Here is a 25,035-nt window from a genome sequence, read left to right as displayed (position 1 = left end):
CTGTCGCAAAAGAAAAACTCACATATAACCTGACCCAATACCTGTAACAAACTAGAATTAACTTCCACTGGCAACACATTCACCTTACCATAACCCTGAGTAACCCATATCAGTTTCTGAGCAGAAGGATTGGCATTTCACCAAACCAAACACTGCCAGAGCAGGAGCAGAAGGCAGAGGTGTATTTGTAAAGAGCCGCCTGCACCCCAAGCACAGCTGGGCAACTCGGGCTGTGCTAGGCAAGAGGTTGATTGGATCCTTCTGTTCGTCTCATCTTCCACGAATAGACCAAAATATTTCAGAGACACTGAAAAGCGTTGAAGACATGAACCTTTTGGTACCTTGTCCCTGAGAGGCTTCAGCCGTGCTGGAGATGGGAGCAGCAAGGCACAGAACCCCGCCGGCCTTCAGCGCTGAGGGACAGCCTCTGCCCGGGCCGGGAAACCAGCCAGGAGCCAGCGCAAGAATTTACAAGCCCTTTATGCTTTAACAGCCGTTCGTACCGAGTTGGCTGCACTCTCGGAGAGCTCCCAGCGCCCAACGAGCGGCTACACCAACACTGCCACAGCGGCCGGGGCCGGCGGGGCCGGGCCTTACCGCGGGTGCGGGCCTCCCACTCGGGGCAGAAGGCGGCCGGCCCCAGGAACAAGGTACCGCACACTCTATGTTACAGGTGCCATCCATCCCGAGCACGAGACGGTGAAGCAGCGCGGTGTACCCGCCCGGCATGAGGCGCGCACAGGGGCGGTGCGGTACGGCCGGGCGGGGCCTGGGGCCGCGGGGCCGCTGGGGGGCGCCACTGCGCGGGCGGGGCGGCGGCTCGCGGGCTCGGGGCGCGCGCCGGTGCTGCGGGGCCGGACGGTGCTGACACTGACCGCCGCGTGCCGGCCCCGACCGCCCCGCGCCGGCACTGACCGCCCCGCGCCCGGCACTGACCGCCCGGCCCCACTCAGCACACTCCGGCTCGCCCGGCTCCTCCCGGCAGGGAGCGGGACCGCACAGAAAAGGTAAGGGCGCGGGGTTGGCTCCCGGTCCCGCCAGGTGCGCGTTTTGCTTCCCCGCGCCGTGCCCGTCCCGTCCCGTCCCAGCCCGTCCCTTCCGTCGGGTGGGCGTTGTTCCTGTGTCCTTCCGTCCGCAGCAGAGCCCCGCGGCCGCGAGGGGCAGGCCCGGGCATGTCCCGGCAGGCGCGGCCCCGCCGTGCCCCTCACACCGGGCTGCACCGCCTGGGCTGTCCCGGCGGCACTTCGGGCCCGGGCAGGTCCTTGCGTGTGGCCGGACTGCTGCACCTTGGCTTTAAGTTTGGGGGGTTTTGGTGAGTTTTCCCAGGTGTAGCTGACTGCCTGGCCGGCGTTGTTTCTCGTGGCAGATGATCGATAGCCTGGCTAGCGGCGAGGCACGGGACTCCGTGCTGCTGCAGCTGCCCGCGCTGCTGGAGCAGGAGCTGCGGGCTCAGCCCCGCACCGCCGGCCTGCGGCTGCTCGAGGCTGCCCACGACAACGGCCTGCGGATGACCGCACGGCTGCGCGACTTCGAAGTGAAGGATCTCCTCAGCTTAACGCAGTTCTTCGGCTTCCACACCGAGACGTTCTCACTAGCTGTGAATTTCTTAGATAGGTTCTTGTCAAAAATGAAGGTAAGGCTTTTTAAAGTATAAGCTCTCAGCCTAGTTCCTATTCGAAGCTAGAATGTCTTGGGTTTAGATAAAGGTTAAGCTCCTTCCAGAGATTTTGATTGCACAGGGCTGAAAAATGCTGTTCCCCGTTCCAATTTTAGTATTGTTAAGAAAGGTGTTTCTTCTGGAGAAGGAGGAACTAAAGGTTGCCCATAGGCTGGGAAACACAGGACGTGTTAATGGGTTAGACCAAGACAGACTGCCTGTCCTGTTTATGGATGCAAGAACATCTTAAATTGCTTCTTGTTTAACTGCTTTTCAACCTAACAATAAGCCTTATGCATATCAAGGTGCTGTTGAACACTTAAAATCTGGTGAAACATTAGTTAGCACTCCATTCTCCCATGCAGATGTGACATGCTGACCTGGGTTGTTTTAATTGTCTAACAAGACAGGATTACCACTGTACAATTTGGACAAGAACAAGAGGTTGTTTTCCTTGTGTGTTAAAACAAAAATGAGAAAGCTAGATGGAATGGATGGGAAAATGGTAATTTGAAAGACTTCTGAATCCAGAATAAGTAGTAAAAATGGGGATTGCATTGTCTATGGAATAAAATCAGACAAGTTATATATACACATGTACATATATATGTGTATATATATTTTTTAAAAGAGTTACAAAACCCCAGTTTTTTACTGTCACCCAATATGTACAACACTTCAAGTCCTAAAAGCTTCCTATTAGGCTATTTTGGAATCTTATTAAGAAACCAGTTCTACCTCAATGAAAATTGCTCTGCAATCTTGCTTTTTAAATTAATGAGACATAATTTGTAGTGTGTAACTATCTTCAAGACAAGAGTGTATGATAAAAGACTTAGATTTTAATCCGAAAAAAAAAACAGAACAACCCCTGTCCCCCATAATTTTTTCCTGAAATAGATTGGTGCCTATAGTTTGATACTTACATGTTGTAATAGCTGATCAAAGGCCTTTTTCTTTGAAAATAATAACAATTCACTTTATTTTAGGTACAGCCTAAACACTTGGGCTGTGTTGGACTCAGCTGCTTCTACTTGGCTGTGAAATCATCAGAAGAAGAGAGAAATGTGCCTTTATCCACTGACTTAATTCGAATAAGCCAGTATAGGTTCACTGTTTCCGATATGATGAGAATGGAGAAAATCATATTGGAGAAACTAGGCTGGAAAGTCAAAGCTACAACAGCCTTCCAATTTCTGCAGCTCTATCATTCATTCATTCATGAGAATTTAAGCTGTGAAAGGTACAGTAATACTGATTTTGCTATAACTGCCTATGAGCAGGGATTGTAGAATATAGAAAAATAGCAGGAAAATTGCTTGAGTAATTGGCTTTTCTATAGTTTAAAAATTCCACAAACTTTCCCCCTTACTGCTAGTTATCATAACTGTGAGCATCTGTGGTTTAATACTATTTTAACTTTAAATATTGTTTGCATAAATTGGGTATTGCTCTCTCAGCCAAAAACCAAGCTTGCTCAGTAATGATGGTATAATAAATCTCTGTTTATGCTACAGTAAAGTATTGCCTCATTGTTAAGATCGCAAAATGTGGCTTAAAAAAGATTGCTTTAGCTAGTAAGCACTGAAATTTCTTGTTGTTAAGCCTGCTTCGATAATGCAACTCTCCCCAGTGTAACACAAGATTTATTTTTGGCATTGCGACTGCCAAAACTGAACACCTGTTTGACTGTAACCCTAGAACTTCTGGGACAAATGAGGCTTTTGTTTAGGTAATGAACATTCTTGCTGCTTCTCTGAGTTCCCAGGGTGATGCTATCTTGATCAAGCTTGCATTCCTCTACATTCACTCATCTGTTTATTACAGGAGAAAATACTTTAATTTTGAGAGACTTGAGACCCAGCTGAAGGCCTGTCACTGCAGAATCATATTTTCTAAAGCCAAGGTAAACATCTGAAAAGTTCAAAGAAAATTAAATTACTGAAAGCAAATTACAAAGCAGTGTTTAAAAACATGCTCTCTCTCCAGCCTTCTGTCTTGGCACTGTCTATTATGGCACTAGAGATAGAAGAACAAAAACTGCTGGAATTGACAGAGGCATTGGAATTTCTGCAGTTACATTCCAAGGTATGCGTGTATAAAATTTCAGGAGTGGATGGAAGAAAAATGCATGCAGAGGTCTCTACGGTGGGGAAGGGGCAGGTGCACTGGCATAATGGCTTCTTCTGTGGCATTGTTGTGGTGTTTTGTTGGGTTTTTTTCATTTGGCCTGGGATTTTTGGCTGCCTGTCTTGAAGAAGCTGAAAGTACATGTACAAGGTAAAGATTTAACTAGTTATTAACATATGATATTCTGTCTTGTTATGTAGATAAACAACAGAGAATTGACCTTCTGGAAGGAGCTGGTGTTAAAGTGCCTTACAGAATATTCCTCAAGCAAGTGTTCCAAACCAAATGTGCAGAAATTAAAATGGATTGTGTCTGGACGTACAGCACGGCAGCTTAAACATAGCTACTACAGAATAACACACCTTCCTACCATTCCAGAGACCAGCTCATAATAGGTAACTCCTTGTAAAATCAACTTCTGACCTTGTAAAATCACCTTCTGATAATGTAGAAGTAATTAGCTGTTACCTACCTCCAGGTTCCTTATAGGTTACCTCCTGAAATCATATAACAAAGTGTAGTAGGCTTGTCTCAGAGGCAGGTCTGTCTGGTGTTCATGCCTAAACCAGTGCTGTACCTAAAGAAGTGACAACCTAATTCATGTGTGAATGCTGGAAAAACAACTGATCCTCTGATGTGTTGTGGTAGCAGAAATGTTCTGCAGACAGTGGGACATCATTCAAACTAATGTGTGCTGTAAAGATGGGGAAAAGTGAGGGGAAAATCTTGCCTTGATCATATCCCAGAAAGAAAACCAGCCTGTTAGACCTGAGTTTCTTGTAACTGTGCACTTCAGCCACTTCAAAGTAATACAGTTTTGTAGTTTTACTTGTGTAGGCTACGCATTTTTCTACCACAGGTGTCTTGCTGTTGTCTTTCTGTATTACAATCTCGTGGTTTGTTTGGCTCTCGTAGAAAGCCCTTCATTTGACTGGTTTGTTTGGGTTTTTTTACAGGAGTACAATAAAATGAGGAGAAAACCATCCTGTGACCTTGTCAACAGGCACATGAATATTTGAGAAACAATCTGAAACATGATCTTAATAATGAAGAACTCAGCTCATGGAAAGAATATGTAACATTTCAGACTAAACGTCCTTCCAGCAAATACCAGTTCTTTTCATGATGATTACAGCAGTATGTGGTGTCAGTTTTCAGTCATACTTGGTGGACTGTTTACTACTCAGTGAACTACCACAATCCCAGTATTTTAACACCTTCTAGTTTGTAGAGCAGCTTGTGTAACCTAACCTTGGTTTACAGTAACTGCAGGTGCTGAATTAGATAGTAATTTTTAAAACCTGGTTCACTTCCTGAGGATTATGCGATACTAGGAGAATGTGATGTGCAGTCATGCAGTGCTGCAGTGTTATGAAAGACTAATCCCACTCCATATTGATGACAACAGCAAATGCCTGCCAGCTCACCTGGTGTGTGGTTTGGGCAGTATCTTGTGTCCAGGTGGTCCTGCTAGGATGGGCACTGGCCTCCTACCACAGACACATTGAACATTAGCCTATGAGATACCCACAAAATGTGCCGAGGAGGCAGAGCAGGAGGAAGGAGACTTGGTTGTGTTCTTTAGAAAAGGCAGTCCCTAGCACAGCACCAGCAGCTGCAGCATTTTGTCAGAGCTGTAGTTTACCAATACCATGAGTTATCTCACAGGGTATAAAAACTTGGTGATACCTAATGAAGATTAAGAGAAAGAACTTGGTCACATGCCCTAAATCTGACATTAGTTTTCCACAGTTTTGCTGTGCTAGAAGTAAATGCACATGGTTACAGGTACAGTAGAGCAGGGCCAGTTTGCCATCTTGGCCTGTGTAGGAGCAATCTAGTTGATAAACACTGAAGTTTGCTTCAACTCTGATCTCTTTAATGGTAAGCTTTGTAAAATCCAACTGTTTGTTCTGAAGACCAGGTCAGTATTTGAGGCATATCATGCTTCTAGTGTTAGCAACGAAGTTAATAACAAGATTGTATTACTGTATGTTAGATGAAAAGAGATTCTGGGAGTGTTGCTAATGTCCTCTTGAATTCTGCATCACTGTGGGACAGAGGCTGTTGGCAACAGGCTGTTAAACCTGATTGTTATATGGACTCATGGATTGGAGAAGGAGGGATCAGTGTGGGATGAGGTATTAGCCAGCCAACCCTTCCCTCTTACGGTACCAGCTGAGATGGAAACCATTGTTTGCATATCTCAAACTAGTTAAAGCTTTCACAGAAGACTCCGTACCAAAGCTCTGTACTGGACAAATCAAGGCTTCTCATGAGCTCGCGGGAGTGATTGCGCTGCAAAACGTGTAACTGGTTACTGCACCTGCCAGTGCTGCCTGGGCATTGTGCTGGCCTGGGCAAAGTGATTCAAAAGTGTAGTCAGCCTAGTGGGAGAGGATGCAATGTGCAATTCTAATTGTCCTGTCTCAATATTAAGATATGTACCTTTCAATTAAACATTGAAATGTGCTTAACTAAGTAGTTTTTTTCTTGTTGGTTATAAAACATCTCAGTAGGAAGCCTATAAATGTGACTTGCACCTGAACAGTACCTGGAGAAAAAATTCCTAGGCAGGAGGGAAGACAGGGAGATTTCCCCCCCCCCCCCGCCCCCCCAGTTTCTTTTTATGAGAGGTTAAGGCTGCATGGGAGCAGCTAGACAAGCACAGGAGAAAATATTAAATATCTTACACTATTTGTTCTTCCATAGTGAATCACAGAATGGGTCAGGTTGGACCCATGGATGAGATCAGCTGGTCCACCTCCCTGCTCAAGCAGGGTCATCCCAGAGCACATGGCACAGGATTTTTTCCAGACATTTATTGATTAACTGCAGTAAGGCAGACTCCAAACCATCTCTGGGCAACCTGTTCCTGTGCACAGCCAGTGCCACAGGCAAGATCTTCTTCCTTATGTTCAGGTAGAAATTCCTGAGGTCCCTTCTCAGCTGTGTCTCCTCTCAAGGCTGAACAGCCCCAGCTCCCAAAGCCTTTCCTTGTAGGGAGATCCTCCAGTCCCTTCCACAGCCTCTGCTGGACTTGCTCCTGGAGCTCCATGTCTCCCTTGTCCTGAAGAGCCCAGCTGGACACAGCCCTCCAGATGTGGCCTCACCAGGGCTGAGCATAGGGGCAGGATCAGCTCCCTGACCTTCTGGCAATCTTCCTGATTCACCCCAGGCTGCCATTGGCATTCTTGTCCCCCAGGGCACTGCTGGCTCAGAGACAGCTCTCTGTCCACCAGGACCCCCAGGTCCTTCACAGAGCTGCTTTCGAGATCAGCCCCAGCCTGTGCTGCTGCATGAGGAGATTCCTTCCCAGCTGTAGAGAAGCAAGAATAAGATAACCCTGCAGGAAGACATGTGGGAGGTTTATAATTCATTTGTTCACTGTGGTGTTTCTAAGAAGCAAAAAACCCCCAAACCAAACGTTCTGCTTAAAGACATTACTTTTTTATGTACATCTTTGTCTGTAGTTTGTCGCTTAGTATTTTAAAGTTATCGCAGCTTATAAATCAGCTGGTAACATTTTGTCTTCATTCTGCTGGAAAAGATCTTCTTTCTCTTCACTGAAGTAATTATTTTTGACAACAATCCATTGAAGAGATCATTGAAGTCTTCAACAGTTACTTGATTCCAGTCCTTAACTGTAACATGTAATTCCTCTAAAGGATCACATACAAAAAGTTTACTTTTCAAGACTAGAAAAGTCTGGTCCTCCTTTGCTGTAGTTTCCAGAAATTTCTGCCCCACTGAAGTCAAATCCAGGGTTCTGATGGGGGTAAAATTAAAAATAGTTTAATAAATAAATTATTAAGAATAAAATTGTGTTAAAAATCCTAGACAACCCACAAACAAAAACCCTTAAATGCTTTTAATATTCTGACATTGTAACATGAACATGTAATGATCAACTTGTCTTACATTTGTCACAGCACTGAAATTCTTGGAAAATGCATCAACAAACTGAATTGTCAGTTTGGTTGCCTACTGCTAATGTGGCTTTGTAATGCTGTTCTTGACTTGGCAAGCAGTCAGATCTCCCAGAAGAGAAATATTAAGGAATGTTTAGGAGATCTGGCTTTTGGTGTCCTTTCAAATTGCCTTTTGAAGATGTAAGTACCTGCCATGCTGGATAACAAGGTTCATAAAAATCCTGTTTTCTGCTGCAGTGGAGAGGCTGCTGATTCAGCTGCTAAGCAAAAAGTTGTAATTCTATAGCTCTGCAGCCAGGTGCAGGAATAGTTGTGTGCTAAAAGTACAGCAAAACAATTTAAGCAATTTTAGTAAAAGTGCAGGGAACATGTTTTCCAGCTAATTACTCTATACCATCTTACATTATAAACAAGCATATCCATTTTAATGGTAGAACTTTCTTGTAAATATGGCTCTGTCATAATTTTAGATAATAACAGAAATTGTATGTAGACTAACAAGTGTGAAGTTGATAGGATTACGCGATTAGTAGAACGGCAATAGCACCACCACACTCACCTGAACTTTGCACAAACTCTTCAGACAGAGAGCAGACAGAATAACCTCTTCAAAGCACAGCGATAAAACCTTAAGCATTTTATAGATATTGAACTAAAGCATATATTTCTATGGCCTTTACTCAGCTCTCCTGGCCATAACCTCTGTGTGCAAAGACAAAATATAAGGAGTATTAATGGTCCTTGAACTTACCTCTCTTTGGAATCGCTCCAGTGTAAGTTTCCTTTGCATCTGGTCCTGTACCCACGGATCAGCAGCATATTCATTTTCTAACAGAGATGTCCAACAATTTCCAGCATCTCTATTTGTCTTCATTAGAACAATTCGTATCAGCTGCCTGTCTTCTGTTGAATGTAAACACATAGAACAACCTTTAAACTCAGTCCTGTATGCTGGTTCTTTTCTTGGTTTGGTGAATTCATCATTAACAAGCACAGGACATGTGAAGTAATTTAAATGCTTAGTGCCAATGTCAACCTGGTTCTTGATATATAAACATTAACAAGAAAAAAAAAGGCCGAAGCAAAGATAGCCTGTACTGTCATCTCTCCCCTGCTGGCCTGTGAAATGCTGAAGCTGTTTTAAAGGATTAAAACACAGTTCTTAAGTACTTCTATTGCAAACATTCCCCACTTGGAGAGGTTCACAACAGAGAAAAGATTTAATCTATTAATGCATACACCTCTTCAAAGGCAATAATGAAAAATTTGAGGTCAGACTTTACAGAGAGTTCTTACCAACCGAAGTCAAAACTAAGTTTTAGCAACATATAAAGGAACGGTTAGCTTACTTAAACACAGTGTGTAGAGCCATAGTGAATATATTGGAAGCACATTTTGAAGTAAACATGCAGGGTATTTAGTTCTACTGAAGTGAATAAACAAAGCATTAGAAGTGTATTTTGAAGATTATGCACATCCTGGAAGACTGGGCTGCACAATGTCTGTTAACACTTCTAGTTTTCAAGCTTAAATTACCAATTATTGATCAATACCTAAAATAAATATTAAATGGAAAAGAAAATCCTTCATAGGAAAACACTAAGAGGCACAGTCGACAACTATGATTGCCAAATCCCAAAATATTCTGATAGCCATATATGCTTTTTTCCCTTCATTATATGTAGGTACCTTACTGTGATTTTAAAATTTCTTTCCAATTCTCTTGGACGATAGATTTTGTCACTCATTCAAAAAATGTAATGCATAAAAAAAAAATAATTATGGAGAGTCACAGACCACATAACTGTACCTCAACTGTCTACCTTTAAATGAAGGTTTGCAAAACCTTCTCACTATATGGAAATGTTTGTAACCCATAGATTACGACCTTCCAGGATGTGGCATCTTCTCATGAACCTTAGTCTAAATGGCTTTTGTAGTACATCTGTTCCTTAATCCAGTAATAATGACTGCCTTTTTTACAAAGCTATGTACAGGGAAGTAATCTTACTCATTAATAAAGAGGGGGTGAACTATTCTGCAGTGTCTATTGTGAAGTTTTACTGTCTTTATAATATCATTTTCGAAGTAGGTTATTACCTAAGGTCCATGTTCCTTCATCAGTTACTGTAGAATCAAAAAGTTTACCCTGCAAAAGACAGGCACAATATTACAAAACAGGAAAACCTCTTCAGCATCCAGTTCACATTGAGTTGTGAAGTTTTACGCACAACTTAACCACCTTGTATTCCGCTGAGAATGAATAGGGTGATCTCGCCCTACAAGTATAGACCTGCATGTAGACTGTCAAAGAATTATTGCTTGTCATGCAACTTTTTTTAAAACTAAGCATTTAACACCTGCCATTGTTTCAGTGTCTGGATTCATTGAAAAAGCTTGTGTTTCAGGTAATGCCATTTTTAATAATCATGTCATAAAAATGCAAGTGTTTTTGCCAGGAGTATCATCTAGCTCTGGTGCAGGGCACAGATGGTATGAGCTGTCCATCACAAATGTGGAAGTAAATATGCCTTTAGTCTGGGTTACTTTGGCTTTCTGGAGCAGTTGAAGTTGTGCAGCGAAATGCTGTGAATTTTTAACCTTTTTTTTTTCCCACAGAATCACAGAATGGTTTGGATTAGAAAGGACCTTAAAGTTCATCTCATTCCAACTTCCTGCTATGGGCAGGGACACTTCCACTATCCCAGGTTGCTCCAAGCTCCATCCAACCTGGGCCTCACCACTCTCACAGGGAAGAATTTCTTCCTAATTTCAATATAACACTGTCTTCTGACAGTTTAAAGCCCTTCTCCCTTGTCCCATCACTACGTGGCCTTTTAAGAAGCCCCTCTCCAGCTGTCTCTTCATGTACTGGAGTACACGCACCATCTGTAAAACCTCGTGCAGGTGAACAAAATTGTTGTCAATGAATGTCATTTTTAATGTATCAAACCTGGGATAAAGAGAGATGCTCCATAGGGCACAGGTGTGCAAAGCTTCTCCCAGGCGAGTAATGACAGCACACGAGGATACAGTCTAAGCTATGCCAGGAGAGGTTTGGGTTGGACATCAGGAAGAAATTTCACAGCAAGCGTGATCAGACATTGGAAGGGGCTGGCCAAGGAGGTGGCGGAGCCGCAGTCCCTGGACGTGTTTAAGGAAAGCCCACGGTCGGCTGAGAGCGGTCGGTCGCAGGCTGGGCTCGATGATCTCAGGGGTATTTATAAGCGAATGGAGACCGTGCCCTCGCGGCGCCCCGCGGCCTCCGCAGCAGGCGGGCCGCCGGCCCGTCCCCCCCGGGCTGCCCGCGGTACCTGCAGCAGCTCCTGCCCGCGCACGGCCAGCGCGATGTGCCGGCTCTGCAGGCTGCAGCGCACGTCCTTGGCGCGGGTGCCCGGCGGGACGCGCACCTCGATGAACACCTCCTCCAGCGTCTGGTACCAGCGGCCCCAGGGCGTCCCGCAGGGCACCACGCCGCTGCGCTCTTCGAACGGAGCCGACATGGGGCACGGCGGCGGCGCTCCGCCACGCGTACCGCACGGCGCAGCACTCCGCACCACTCCACACCGCTGCGCGCTGCACCCCTCCGCACCGCGGCCCGGCCCGCCGGGAGCGCCCGCCCCGCGCACGCGCACAGCCCGCCACGGCCCGCAGCGCGCGTGCCCCGCTCCGGGCACGCCGATTAGCCGAGGGGAGCGCGGCGGCGGGAACTGATTGGCTGGGCGGTGCGCGCTGCGGCCGTTGGTCCCTTTGAACGTCGGGGCTGCGGGGTCTGTGCCGTCATGGCCTCCGCGGGCGCGCCGCTCCGCCAGCACCTCCACCGCGATGGTAGCACCGGTACGTGAGGAGAGGGTAGAGGGGACAGCGGGAGCGGGGGCCGAGCCTTTCCTCAGTGCCCGAGCGAGCGGGGACTGGCCTCGGTGTGTTCCTTCCTGTGAGGAGCAGCCCGTAGCGCTGTGCCTCAGGACCCTGAGCTCTCGCAGGGGTCCCTTTATGAGGGGGAAGTTCCCGACTTCGTGTCCAGCCCTGGCATGCAAAACACAGCGGTGAACGTGTACAATGTACACAATAACTAGAGTGGAGCTAAGCCTTGCTGGCCTCTAGTTCTGCAGTCCAGCGCTGTAATAGGGTTGTGCAGAGCTTGTTAGGGCTGGGGCGCCGCTACTGAGAGCGTTTGCTGATGTATGAGTCTCTCACAGGGAGTTTTTGGTTGTAGATTTGCCCTATCAGCTTCAACTCATCAAAGCAGGAAACCCTCTCGTTTACCTTCACGGTTTTTTGCTGTTCTGAAAATCTCATTTCTAGCACGTACCCCCCTGCAAGGATCCCGTAACACTAAGCCATCTGGTGGAGTGAGAAGTTTGGTGTCTGAAGGAGGCCGAGGACTTAGAAAGCAGAAGAGTAAGTAAAAACTGCACGGAACACAGTGATATGCTACACTTGTTAGTGTTATGTGCTGTTACTGCTCTGCTGTTCAGAAATTGGTTTCTGTTGCAGAGACTCACTGTCTACCTTCGGGCTCAAAGGAGTAGCTGTAAAAGTGTGTCTATTGGAATGTTCCAAAAATACCTTCATATGTGACTTCTGCTAATTAGGGGGGCCTCTGGAGGTCAAATAAATTACCTCACTAACTTTGGGTTTAGAGATGTTTTCATGCATTTTTGATATCTGAAGCATCCCTCCATTCAAAACTGACATTATGGGTCTGGATCGTGGTGGGCAAACTTGGCAGAAACTGAAATATTCAAATTGGCTGTTACCTGGTAGTCTCTCTCTAAACTTTGTCAATGATGACTAATATTGAGCTGGCTGATTGCAGTAAAAAAGCAGCTAGTATTGGGTTGTGAAGCTGATAATCCAATAACCATGTGAGATGTTGTCTTTTATGTGCACAGTCAATTAACCTTGTCTAGTATGGTTACATTTCCCTTCTTGTCTGCATGCACACCTTCTTCCTTTACTATTTTCCTCTGCATGCTTTTGCAGGTGAGACAAATCTGAGCAGTGAGAAAAGTGCACCCACCCCAGTCACTGCAAGGCGACTCACATCTCTCGGATCAACGGTAAGACTCTGCTGTGGTGCCTGTAGCACTGTTAAATCCCAGCTAAACCTATGTGACAGCTTAAACAATAAAACCTCTTCATACAATTGCACTTAACCTACCTGATTGAATTATGGAATACATTGTTGTGCTATTCCTTAATAAGCAGGAAAAATGGTATTGCTGCATCCTTAGGAATCATGTGATGATTACTTGGGATTACAGAGCAGCTTGTTATGTTTGGTGTTTTATTTTCTGGGTTTCTTTTTCTCTTGCTCACCATGTGATTATGGTGTGGCTCCTTTTTAAGGAGATGGTGTTTCTGTTCCTGCTTTCATGAGTGGGCAGGAAAGTGGCAACCTGGTGGTGAAAGCAACAAGGAGGGCAAGGAGGGGCTGGTATTGCATGTACAGGTTTTCAATGCCCCATACAAGGATAGATTTCAAGATACGTATCTTAACAAGTTGAAAAATTATAATCCTGACTTATTAATTTAGTTTGCAAGTATTGGTGATGTAGGATGAAACTCTGCAAACAAACTGGTGGTTAAGATATAAAAGTGTTTTTATGAAGCTTAGGGGCTTCTAAACTCTCCAACTTGGTTTATCTCCTTGCTGTCCCTTGGGTTATGAGCTGTCCCTTCAGAGTAATATTGACGAGACACTACAGTGGTATACCCCATCCTAAACTGACATTTTTCTGGCCTGTCTGGGAGAGACAAAGGTTTGCTCTTTAGTTTATGTATATCTTTGTAGTATTGTCTGTGTGAAGCACCCACTTTTATATTTAACTGTTCAGCTAGTATGCGGCCAGAGATTTCTAACACATCTTTTTTCCACAGCCGGCTAATGGGATTGTGAAGACTAAAAAAGATCTTATGCTTATGAAAGAGAAAAAGAAACAGAAGGCACTGGAGAAGGAGGTATGAATACATTATGTGAGTGCAATCCTGTCATATTTACTACTTACTAGAATTAAAAATACAATCTGGTAAAACTTGCCTCTTTTGCCTCACACATCATACAAGTAGTTTACTCAGTGCAAAAGAAAGTTTATCAGGTGTTATGGGATGTATAAAGCTAATGGAATTGCATTAATTGCTGCTGATTGTGAACAGGTATCCTGTTAATAGTTTCAAAAAGAGAAATAAGTCCTATATTTGCTACCCTAATAAGGTCTTGTTTTATTTAACTCATGTCACCTGAGATTTTTTTGCTAATTACCATGCTTTTAATGCTTAAGAGGTACCCTAAATTTTATCAGTACACATCTGTGTACTAATTGATGCCTTGTGTCTCACATGTCACAGCCAAAAAGGAGAGTTGGCTTCTGTTGCATATTAAAGCTAAGACTATTTTAATTTTAGCATGTACTGGCTCAGTAACATAAACTAAGTCAGATGAAATGCTGCTCTTGTATGGTGTGTAATAATAGAGAATTGTGGTGACTTTGTGATCTCCTTCCCATGAATGACAGTTGAAGATACATGTTCTAAATGAAAGTTAATACATGAATTAATACATTGCATTCTTATGCCTGTGGTTTACTTGGAGAGGCTAAATTAATGGTATCATGAAATAAAGAAAATGCCTTATGTTTTAGATTCGTGCATTAGTGAAAGAACGTGGAGAGCAGGATAAAAAACTTCAGGCTCTGGAAGAAGATTTTATTAAGATTGAAGCAAAGCTGAGTGCTGCAGTTCAGGAGAAAACCTCTCTTTCGGCAAATGTTGCATGTCTGAAGAAACAGCTTCTGGAGCTAACAAGAAGCAATGAACTACTGAAGTCAAAGGTATTCAGACAAATAAGTGCTTCTTTGATTTGCTGTTATTGAGCTTCCTGTGCAAGAGGAAGCTTTAGTTTCTCATCAGCATCTGTTTGGACACAGAGCATGTCTGGTTTGGGATCTTGTGCTCTTCTGTCTAAACACAGAGTGGGAGGGCGATGCTTGGAAAGTGCTGTGTGAAGAGCAATTCATACAGAGGTGTTATACTTGGTGGTTTTATCTTCTTCTGTAACAAGCTGTCTGAAGATGGTGTGCAGAAGAAAATGAGCAGCCTGTGCATGGAGTTGATGAAGCTCAGAAACATGAGGGATGCTAAGGAAAAGGTATGACCATTTGCAAAGGACAGTAATTCTGAGCTGCTCAGGAACAAAAGTAGTGATCCTGAGTGTAGTTTGAAGCTCTTGCTGGTTGTTGTTGTTTTAACAAGTGGCTGATAACTTCACAGAGGGATATTTGCAATCACATTTAGCATAGTAGCTGGTGCTATCATTAAACCACAGTGATGAATTAAATTTCCGTTTACCACTGTCTCTTACACAATGCCTTTTTTTCCTAAATCTCATTTTGATGTTAATATATGGGTTTTGTTTGTTTTTTTAAGAGTACACTGGCAAAGCAGGAAGACATGGAAATGAAGCTGCAGGAAGTGCAAAGAAATCTAGAGCATTCAAAAGGAAAAGTAGCACAGTTACAAGAAAAACTGTAAGTGCTAGGAAGGGAATTAGATGAGATGATATGACCTAGCTGTGTTTCCATGCTTATCCTTTATAGCAACCAAAATAGAGGCTGTCTCCCAACTGAGAAGGAGCAGACATTATCAGTGTTTGTAATCTGGAATAAATGTGATGGAATGAAGTTCTAACAACTGCTGTAGTTTTATAAGACAGCTATTAGAAACCTTGTTTCTCTAGTGTATCTAACCTTTTTCCAAAAGACAAACTATCATGTTAACCATTTGCCTTCCAGTGTGGTATAGGGGGGTTTGCTTGGGTATAAGGTAGGGAGGGTAGACACGTGTTTTGAGAAAAGAATTGTTGTGCCAGTTGGAGGAGGATGCTCATATGGGTGAGGTATTTCTGGCCCTTTAGACTACTAAATTAGGAATAAGCAGTAATAGAAAAGCATTGGAGCAGGAGCTGAAATGCTAATTCAGCAGCCACGCTTTTGACATAGACCTGATGAACACCTTCATGTTCTCTAGAGAAGGGCATTGAAGAGCCATTGTGGTGCCTGCAGAGCTGCTTTGATGCAGACACATGCTCTGAAAAAAGGCAACTGCAGAGTCTCTTGGCTTCAGCAGCTCTATGTAGATAGAGGTTGAATTCTAGCTCAGCACTTGCTCTTCTGCCCAAATGATGTCGTTTGCTGCACAGAAATAGAGAGCTAATATGTAGCCAATTGCTGAGAATAGTGACTTAGGAAGGATGAACTTATCTAAGTTTTATGTCAGGTTGGCACAATTGCCTCTGCAGCACTAACTTGGCTGTTAAAATACATAGAGGCAGTAATGCGGGCAGTGCAGGTCACAAAGGGAGGAGATGCTAACTTGCTCCAGCAGCTGCCTTGTGGTAATGCATTATTATGTTTCTGGCATATTGCTTGTGGCAGAATATGGCTCAGCATCTTTACTACAAATAAGACAACTATCTGGAACAAGTATCAAAGAGGGTGTAATCACCTCTTATGGCCAATTCCAGTTTGTCAGCCAAACTAGGAGATGACACTCTGAATTTGTTTAAACATATCTATCATAAAAACTGCCTGGTTTTAGGTCTGCTACTGAGAGAGAGAAAGTTGAAGAAAAGTCTGACACTGAAAAACTCCTTGTATACATCACAGAACTCAGGTAACAGCAAATTTTTCTTGAGAAGCTAGTTTTCTTCTTGGAAAGCAACAGTCCTAAGCATTTTTCCTTTGTTTTGAAGTGTAAGCTTACAAACAAAATTTAGTGGTAATCAGTGCCTGAATTTTCTTCTGCAGTAGTGTTGCAGAAACAGCTGAGAAATACAAACTACAAGTTGCCCAGATGGAGGAGACATTGAGTAAGAAAGATCAAGATACTGAGATCCTGAGGAGCACCCTCAAAACAAAAGAGGAAGAATCATGTAAACTGATGGAAGAATTTAATGAGAGGTGTCAATTGCTTCAACAAGAAAAAGGTAATTGTTAGTTCTTGTACACTGTTCCATATGTGGGATCACTGACTTGTCTTAAAGCATCTCAAACAGGTTTGTTCTAAAATGTCAATTTAGACTGGTTTGTTCCAAATGACACGTCAAGTTTCTGAGCTCCAGCTGGAAACACCAGGGCATGTTTTTAACAGGGAAATCACGTCATATCTAACATTTGTTAAGTCTGAATTGGTGTTTCCATTGAGGGTAACTTGGGTAGATAGTATACAATGAAAATTGTAGCTGTGGCTTTAATCTGGAAGGTGAACACAAAGAAGTTTTTTTTTTCCTTACTCTTCACTGAGGAGCAGTATAATGTCTGAATTCACTGTTAGCTGCTTGTTTACAGGTCCGCTGAGCTGTTGGAGATGTGGCAAGGATCCTTCTTGCTTACTCCTCTCCCAACACCAGCAACTCTGCCACCTGATACATGTACTCAGTTTTCTGACCCACCTGCCTTCTGTGTGCTAGATTGTGAAAGAAGCTTTGGGGAACTCATGTAGTTGTTTTCCCCAGCTATACTGCTGTTCTGGTGAAGTCTAATTGCCTGATCCAAATATTCCTGCTGTTAAAATTATTTTAAAGTGGTGTACTTTGAGCCAAATTTGAGGAATTTCCAGATGGGTTTGAGGTATGGGGTTGTCTGGCTGTGTTTTTGTTAGTTAGGCAAGGGAAAAAACAAACAAAAGCTGGAACCGGAAGTATTATGAAGAATAGATACTGTAGTTATTTGAAGATAGAGAAGGGAGTTTGTGTTATATTGACAATTTCTCTATGCAGAGAAAGAGTTGTCTGAGACCAAAGAACAGTTCCTGAGTAAAATAGAAGACCTGAAACTAAAAATTGATTTGGTGGAACAAGAACACCAAAAACTGCTTCAGAAACATGAGGAGGTTGTCTCTCAGCTGCAGCAAGAGAAGGTAAATACAGACTGTAAATTAGTCTAAAACCTGATTGTAATCCCAAGTGTTAGCACTACAGGTTCTGATTTTGGTTGTGTGTGAGATGTGCATTCCACAGATTAGGTCATCATTAATATGGCAAAGTGGGTGCTGGCCTGCAGGAACTTGTGTGGACTAGTAGGCCTAAGAATTGTTGCTGGTGTGAGGGGAGTTACGGTTCTTCTGTAGATCTGCAATTTAAACACTTCAAATTAGCCTTTTACTACCCATGAAGTACTGGTAGTTTAAAAATATATGGTGCTCTGGCATGCAGGAGTCATCTGCATCAATGCAGCAGAAGTTACTAGAGTTTGAAGATGAAGTAACAAGAGAGAGACATCTTCTGCAAGGAGAGCTGAATGATACCATGAAGGAGCTGAATCAGTTGCACGCAAAGGAGAAGAAAGCTGAAAAGTTGATGAAGCGATTGGAACAGGAAATCAAATCTCAAGGTCTTGAACTTGCACGGATGGAAGAAAAGTTGAAAGGGTTTGTGAGATCAGCTTTGTGTTTCTAAATCTTTCAAAGGAAAAATGTTAAATCAGTAGTGTAAACAGAGCTTCTAAGCCCAAATCAGGTTTTAGAGACCTGAGCAGATCTGAAGTAATTTCTTGCTGATTGTTGATTACTGGTGGTGATGAGTTCTAATCACTATCAGTAGTAACTTGAGTCAGTATCAATAGCAATTTGAGTCAGTTTTATGTTGTAATTTAAAACAAAGCCAGTTGGCATTAGCTTTAAAGGCTGGTATTGTAATGCTCTGACCTTGCTGTGCTGGGTAAGCCACATGCATGTTGTACTAGCTATTTCTGTCCTGGAGAGGGCAATGACTGGAAAAAATTTTCAAAACGGTTGTTTTGTGTATTAGAAGTTTACTATTAAGTCTTCAGTCTATTCTATATCTCCCTTGGAAAATAAGGAGGGGGGAAATCCTTAGTAATACCTAATGTGAAGATTGTGCTTCAACATGTGAGAAGTTACTGGTTTGTCACAATTATTGTTGCTGCTTCAAGCCTTCTGTAACATGCTTCTCTCAAGTGCTCAATGCTGGATTTTTATTTCAGGAAGAATTCAGAGCTGGAACAAATCAAGGAAATGCACAGCAGTGTTGTATTGCAAGTCCAAGAAGAGCACAACAATGCACTGCAGAAACTTGCAAAGACTGTTGCTGACTTCAAATGGTATTTAAGTTGCATTCATGCATAGGACAGGGATTATCTCTAAGATGACAATAAAATGTACTGTTCATTTATGTGCCTTTGCACTTCGCACTGTGACTGTTTTCATGGCATTTGAGAAGATGATTTTGTGGTGGTATTTGGTGGCATTTAGAATTTTTTCCTTGACTGATAGGCAAGTATAATGACACAGTATCAGTATCTAGTTCAGAACACTGGATGTTTCTTCTTCCAAAATGTAATTAGTTGGAGTTATGTGCCCTGAATCACAATGAGACTTGTAACTGGTGATGATATTCTTTGCACTAAAGTGTCTTGCAAAAAGACTTGTTTAGGTTCAGAATTTACAGTGAATTGAGATTAGTTTCCTATGGTTATTGCAAATGTTTTGGCACAAAATATCTGGGTTGTGCAAGTATGTAGAAAGTGATACTGTTATTGCTAGGTATGCATGGCACTTAAGAAGGATGCAGTGGGATATTTACTGAAGCCAACTACAGGCAGCAGGTGCTTTGCTGTTTAAAATAAGCTTAGATAGAGTAGGTCTTTTGTGTGTTAAAATACCTATGAAGACATGGAAATATCTGTACCAGGGAATTCATCATAATGTTATTGCTTATGGCTTTATGGAACTCTGTTGTGGTTTTTGTGGTTTTTTTTACCTTTGGATGCATCAGTGCCACTCCACTGCCATATTTTGAGATGATAAAATCTTTGATACTTGCTAGCATGAGTTTGTATTGCTCTTGTAAGGTGTGAACATGTCAATCTGTATTTTGCCTGAAGTAACAAGATTTTTTTTTTATTGGTACTGTTATACCAGCTACAAGAAAACATCAGCTGAAGAAATTTGCAGTCTTAAACTGGAGAATACCTCTCTGCAGGAAAAAGTTGCCAACCTAAAAAAAGTAGGCCAAGAGAATCTGCAATTGCTTCAAGAAGCAGAATACACTAAAAACAAAACAAATGAAGAATATGCAAGGTACTACACCGACAAACTCTTCCTTAAAGCTAAGGAATGCAAACTAAGGCTTGCCTTGGTAACTAGAACTTGATGTGATGCTCTACAGGATAAGATCAGTATTTGCTGTAAGCTGAAGATTCTTGGTTTTCCCAGTGCAGAAGGTTGAAAATACTGACAGACAAAATTTAATTGGTTTATACGCATTAAGAAACTGGTCTGTTCAGTCAGTTATTTTGACCTTTGCCTATATGTGGAACAGAGAGGAAAAGGAAAATATTTGAATGAAATATTTTGATATATTGTCTGTTTCAGAAATTCTAGTTACAGTGACTGCTCTGCAAAGAAGATCCCCAGGGGAGGAAAACAATACTTAATGCAGAGCTCACACTTTGCCACTGCACTCTGAATGATGTCACCTCAAATTCTGCTCACAAGCAGATGCCAATTAACCATCCATCAATTGCCACACTGTGGTGATGTGAACTGAGGTCCCCTCTCTGCCTAATATGAGGCACCACAGTGCAGCTGATGAAAAATACACCCCAGAAGTTGTGTTAGGCCAGTAGCTGAGGATGTGCTTCTCTGAGTAACAGCACATCACAGTTCAGTGATCTGTGTTCTCTAGGGTTCTGTGCTGGTTAAGATGTTCCCTTTCTTTCCTCCCATTTTTATATTGTATTGCTTATTATTGTCTCCAGTTTGTATTAGAGCTGGCAAAAGGAAAACTGAAGAGTTATTTCCTGTTTAATTTTCTGGTTGAGGTGGCAGGGTAGGGATGGAACAAAAAACTAGGACTGAAGAGGGGTCAATGTTTTAGGTGTAGGGTTTTTGGAATCTTGCATACATCCACACTGAACAGTCTTGATTAGCTCCTGCTTGAGCAAATCTCTGCATGTAAAGCCTATCTACTCAACTATCCCTGCCAAAAGCTGCTGGTCTTGAACAGCCATAAGTTAGTAACATGGTATTTCTTTGCTTGCATCCTTATAGGAAAAGATAAAAATATTGTTTATCTTAATCACCTTCTCTGCTGTTGTTGTGGTGCTATTTGTGCAAAACTTTATTTCAGTTCTACTAACAGCTTTTCAACCAAGGTTACCTGTGGGTTTTAGATTTAGAGTGGTGGGAAAAAAAATAAAATTCAAGGCTCATTAAGGAATTATGGTATTTTTCTCAGGATGCTTGTAGAAGTCCAGACCAAGCTTGCACTAAAAGAAGCAGAAACAGAGAGAACAAAAGAGTCTTGCCTTGCACAAATGACTAAACTTCAGGAAAAACTTGAAGAGCAAACAGAAGATCTGAAAAGGGAGCTTGAAGCAGAAAGATCAAGGTGACTTTCTCAAACTAAAACTGCATATTGTGGCATGTCCAGGTTCTATTGGGTAGAGGTGCAGAGAGCTAACAAGGAACATAATGAAACTCCACTTCTTGCTTTTTAGGAAAACCCTAAGTGAAGATGTGACCTCTAGCTTAGAGAAAGAGATGAAGACCTGGCGTAAACTGTATGAAGATTTACATAACAAAGTTAAGCCTTTTCAGGTGTGTTGAGAAGTAGGTGTTTGTTAGTATCTGTTGACATAAGACTTAGGCGGTTGGCTCCCGTCCTTGAGAAGTAAATATGCTTGAGAAGTAAATATCCTTGAGAAGTAAATATGCTACTTCCCATTCTATGGCATTTATTTTGCAGTGGTTTCCTAAGTTTCTATCCACTAAACCAGCTCTTCCCCTTCCCAAACCTATCTTCCTTGGCAGATTTCAGTTCAGTAAAACATTAGGCTTAGTTGAAAGATTTTTAAGAGATTCAAGTGTATTTCAGCAACAACTAGATGCTTTTGAAGCAGAGAAGAATGCGCTCCTGGAGGAGCACGGGGCAGCCCAAGAAGAACTGAATAAACTGAATGATGCATATGCTAAACTACTTGGCCACCAGAACATGAAGCAAAAAATCAAGCATGTTATGAAGCTGAAGGAAGACAACACCCACCTGAAGCAGGTTTGTGAAATGAAAATTAGCAGTCTGCAAGTTAGTAATGTGCTTGATGCCTTTTGTTTGTTGCTCTAAATACTTATAGACTAATCCTGCAAGCTACTTATTTCTGTGGTTCTTAAATTCCCTGCATGAAGCAGATTACAATAAACCACCAGCTTCCAGAAATGCCAAGAGAATCTTTTATTTTTGTATTTACATCAGAGAGAGGGATCAGCAGTACGAATAACTACTTACCTACTCTATTCTAGGCTTTTCTTATGTCTTTTGGGGGTCCTAGACTTAATAAAATATCTGCTGAAAGTTTCAGACTGCTGTACTGCCTAGTGGTGTTACACAGCACCCTGTACAGTGCTGCTCGTTTCTCTACACCTGTATGGTTGGGTTGGGTTTTAATGCCACCAATAATTGTATGTTTAGCACTAGGCAGAATGGCTCCCTCAATAAATGATGCAGACTCTTCTCCTGTTCATCTAACTGCCAAGTGTTGTTTTCTCTAGGATGTCTCAAAGCTGCGTGCGTTGCTTGCCAAGGAAAAGCAAACCAGCAGACATCTTCAGGAGCAGCTGTGTGCAGTACAGGGCATTAAGCGTTTTGATTCTTCCAAAGCTTTCCAGCATGACAGCAAGGAAAATATTCCTCCAAAAACACCTCTAAAAGAAGGTAAGTTTAATATTGATGTTGCCTTTGTACTTCTTCAGCTAAACCGAAGAATGTATGAGAGTCTTGCACACTCTGCTGCATCTGGGGAAGGAGAATGGCATCTCTTGTTTCACAGCAGATTTTGGAGGCTGCATCACTGGGGCACTCCCAGAGTACAGTTTGCTACTGTGCTTGCCTGATCCTGATAAACCTGACAGCAACAGGTCAGGAAGAATTCAGGTCAGACAGCAGAGCTGCTTTGACACAGCCTTCTGTCACCTAGCTCACACATCACAGCAGCTGTGGTGACAGGAAGTGTCTCCTGTACGAGTTGTGGGGGTACAAGGGGTTCAGCCAGAGCTTTGCGCTCTGTTTTTTTAGCTGCTACCTGGCAGGACCTTTCAGCACTGCAGGTGTCAAGATAAGATGCAAAAGGCCTGCAGATAAATGTGGAGTGGAGGGAAGGATGGAGGGAGCATGGGGCACACCAAGGGAAGCAGGGCAGGGGAGAGGGTGTGAAACAGGCCTTCATTAGACAGTTTCTTTGAGGGTCTGAAATCCTGGCTTACCTGTTAGATTCTGTGTAGGGCTTTCTGCAACCCAGAAGACAAGAAATGACTTCATGCGGTGGGAGAAGTAGTGAAAAATGCACACTTAGTAACATTTTTCCATTGCAGGTAATAAAAACAAAATGTGAAGTCTTCTTGGTATTAAGAAAATCACCCCGTAAATTCATGTGCTACAGGAGACTTGAACAGACTGCTTCTTCAAGGTGAACTTGGATGCTGTATATAATGCAAATCACTAGGAGCCCTAGAGAAATCATCTAAAATTATCTCTTTTTAGCAAAACTGTGTTCTACTGAGAAGCAACAGGTGACTGCATATTCCTGACTCCTGGTAACATAATTATGAGCATGAACTCTGCCAAGTGTTCTCTGTTGCACTTTCTGGGTATGCTGAAGCTGCTTAGTTCAGTTTTGAACAGAGCATCTTCCATTTAGAAAAGGTGAATAAGCACTGGATTATAAGATCAGAAAACCAGTGTAATGCATTTTATTTTTTTATATATATATATTTTAAAATTTTGTGTCTCTCGTGCACAATTCTATGTAAAATTAACTTTTCTGTTTAAAGCTGATGTGGTACCAATGGCAGCAGAACTGCCAAGAGACCCTTTTACATCTGTGGTCTACATAATATAGAATCAGTGTAGAAAATGGGACAGTAGACTTCATTTTGTTATGCTGTGGGATCTATATTCAATATATGCTAATTTAAATTCTGGGGCTAGGTATTGTAGCTGTTGATCTTCAGAAGAGCATTTTCAGGTTAAAGTCAAATTGACTGCATTTATCTAAATGTTGGTGTACTGTGGTTAAGATTAGGTTCTCAAGAGCAATGCTGTGCTCACTGGACTCTTAAACTGCCATAAAATCTTTGTTGCCAGCTGTTGTAAGTGATCAGTGCTATAGTGACAGGGAACAACAACAGACCTTGTCTCATGTGGGTGGGACAACACCCACTGTACTCACATGCATTGTACAGACTGGAACTTCTGCAAGAGGGAAAGAATCTGTTTAACTGAATCTAAAATTATTTCAGCACAATAAAAATTTTAAGTTAAAGAATTTGTCTATTTCCTTTGCAAACCAGGGACATAACCCAAAATTATATTACAGTGTGATTCATCTAATATTCTTCGCTGTACTCTTGTCTTCATAACAAAGCCCAATGTCAGTCTTGTCTCAAAAACTACATCTTCTCTAGTCTTAGTGAAATTATTTAGCTGAACTGTACAATCCTTACAACCTGCAGTTCTTATTTCTCTTAATACAGAAGTTGAAGTGGATCTGTGTGTTCTTGTTACTGTATGTATGTGCAGCTACTCTGCCCAGAGGTACTGCAGACAAGCAGTACCCAAAGCTTAGCTGGTAGAAGATTTTGCTGTTTATGCTGACATCGTGAGCATACAGAGACTTGACAATTCCTAGGAAATTATATACCAACAAAGCACACGAAGTCCAAGGAAGTTACTAGATGTTGTCTGTTAACGTTGTCTTTGTGAGTTTGCTGGATTACTTGATCCTTTGAAGATTGAGGATGAGGATTAGCTTTAGGTATTTTAATTAAAGAGAGTACTTACTACTTCAGTTTAGCAGCTTGAAGTGTTGAGAGACATTTTAATAAGGAAGTTGCTGGAACAATTTGATACTGTAGTTCTTGTGAAAAAAAAGCTGAAAGTTTTGTTTTCTGAAAAAGGAAAATGGAGACCTAAATTGTAGAGGAAATGTGCGTTTATCTGAATGTTAATGGAAGGTTCCACCAAACTCAGAAACTCAAAACATAAAAATAGAGACACTGAGTTAAGGTACTTTTTTTCTTTTTTTTCTTTTTTTTTTTTTTTTTTTTTACTGAACCTCATTTTTGGTGTTTGACATGTCCTGTGTCAAATCAGCAAGAGTTTGACAGAGGGTACAAATATGCCAAGAGAAGCCAGAAATGGCAGGTGACACAGGACTGTGCTGTTAGGGTTGCTCCATCCTTGTTTGATACAGCTGCCCTCAGCATGATTGTATTGACAGAAGGAAAGGAGAATTCCAGCAA

General features: G+C 42.4%; 3 protein-coding genes across 5 annotated transcripts; 2 read left to right on the top strand and 1 right to left on the bottom strand.

Annotated features, from left to right (window-relative positions):
- Positions 1 to 880: 880 nt before the first annotated feature.
- On the top strand, positions 881 to 6,264 carry CCNG1 (cyclin G1). Its single transcript, XM_085073444.1, has 7 exons — positions 881 to 1,007; positions 1,367 to 1,633; positions 2,647 to 2,900; positions 3,485 to 3,563; positions 3,647 to 3,745; positions 3,988 to 4,182; positions 4,744 to 6,264. Exons 2-6 carry the CDS (start codon positions 1,367 to 1,369, stop codon positions 4,177 to 4,179), a joined length of 891 nt encoding a protein of 296 aa, XP_084929570.1. The 5' UTR covers positions 881 to 1,007; the 3' UTR covers positions 4,180 to 4,182; positions 4,744 to 6,264.
- Positions 6,265 to 6,395: 131 nt separating this feature from the next.
- Positions 6,396 to 11,324, bottom strand: NUDCD2 (NudC domain containing 2). 3 transcript variants are annotated; one of them, XM_085073447.1, is made up of 4 exons: positions 11,034 to 11,324; positions 9,820 to 9,868; positions 8,471 to 8,622; positions 6,396 to 7,106 (listed from the first exon to the last, which is right to left on the bottom strand). In XM_085073447.1, the coding sequence occupies exons 1-4, from the start codon at positions 11,220 to 11,222 to the stop codon at positions 7,044 to 7,046; spliced, it is 453 nt and encodes a 150-aa protein (XP_084929573.1). In that variant the 5' UTR covers positions 11,223 to 11,324; the 3' UTR covers positions 6,396 to 7,043. The 3 variants fall into 3 exon arrangements, with proteins under 3 accessions (XP_084929573.1, XP_084929571.1, XP_084929574.1); XM_085073445.1 differs by having other exon boundaries at positions 6,396 to 7,556; positions 11,034 to 11,323; XM_085073448.1 differs by lacking the exon at positions 11,034 to 11,324 and adding an exon at positions 10,673 to 11,009 and having other exon boundaries at positions 6,396 to 7,556.
- A 109-nt stretch (positions 11,325 to 11,433) lies between these two features.
- On the top strand, positions 11,434 to 24,059 carry HMMR (hyaluronan mediated motility receptor). The gene is made up of 18 exons (XM_085073443.1): positions 11,434 to 11,556; positions 12,025 to 12,120; positions 12,706 to 12,782; positions 13,603 to 13,683; positions 14,364 to 14,552; positions 14,783 to 14,869; positions 15,148 to 15,248; positions 16,318 to 16,392; positions 16,527 to 16,705; positions 17,498 to 17,637; positions 17,933 to 18,147; positions 18,723 to 18,839; positions 19,660 to 19,818; positions 20,978 to 21,130; positions 21,240 to 21,339; positions 21,617 to 21,793; positions 22,288 to 22,450; positions 23,107 to 24,059. Exons 1-18 carry the CDS (start codon positions 11,502 to 11,504, stop codon positions 23,124 to 23,126), a joined length of 2,184 nt encoding a protein of 727 aa, XP_084929569.1. The 5' UTR covers positions 11,434 to 11,501; the 3' UTR covers positions 23,127 to 24,059.
- The last annotated feature ends 976 nt before the right edge of the window (positions 24,060 to 25,035 follow it).

Source organism: Lichenostomus cassidix, chromosome 13 (genome assembly GCF_008360975.1).
Source record: "Lichenostomus cassidix isolate B80296 chromosome 13, HeHo_3.0, whole genome shotgun sequence".
NCBI lineage: Eukaryota > Metazoa > Chordata > Aves > Passeriformes > Meliphagidae > Lichenostomus > Lichenostomus cassidix.
The sequence above is the reverse complement of the archived record's forward strand: the minus strand, read 5'-3'. Positions and strand labels throughout refer to the sequence as shown.

Bases quoted from the DNA above. Each gene is read 5' to 3' on its own strand.
- HMMR (XM_085073443.1), top strand. From the start codon at position 11,502: ATGGCCTCCGCGGGCGCGCCGCTCCGCCAGCACCTCCACCGCGATGGT. The intron at 12,783-13,602 runs GTAAGACTCTGC...TTTTTTCCACAG, and splicing joins TCACATCTCTCGGATCAACG to CCGGCTAATGGGATTGTGAA. The intron at 14,870-15,147 runs GTATGACCATTT...TGTTTTTTTAAG, and splicing joins TGAGGGATGCTAAGGAAAAG to AGTACACTGGCAAAGCAGGA.
- NUDCD2 (XM_085073445.1), bottom strand. From the start codon at position 11,222: ATGTCGGCTCCGTTCGAAGAGCGCAGCGGCGTGGTGCCCTGCGGGACG. The intron at 9,869-11,033 runs GTACCGCGGGCA...TGTCTTTTGCAG, and splicing joins GCGGGCAGGAGCTGCTGCAG to GGTAAACTTTTTGATTCTAC. The intron at 7,557-8,470 runs GTAAGTTCAAGG...TACCCCCATCAG, and splicing joins TGGAGCGATTCCAAAGAGAG to AACCCTGGATTTGACTTCAG.
- CCNG1 (XM_085073444.1), top strand. From the start codon at position 1,367: ATGATCGATAGCCTGGCTAGCGGCGAGGCACGGGACTCCGTGCTGCTG. The intron at 1,634-2,646 runs GTAAGGCTTTTT...ACTTTATTTTAG, and splicing joins GGTTCTTGTCAAAAATGAAG to GTACAGCCTAAACACTTGGG. The intron at 2,901-3,484 runs GTACAGTAATAC...TGTTTATTACAG, and splicing joins GAGAATTTAAGCTGTGAAAG to GAGAAAATACTTTAATTTTG.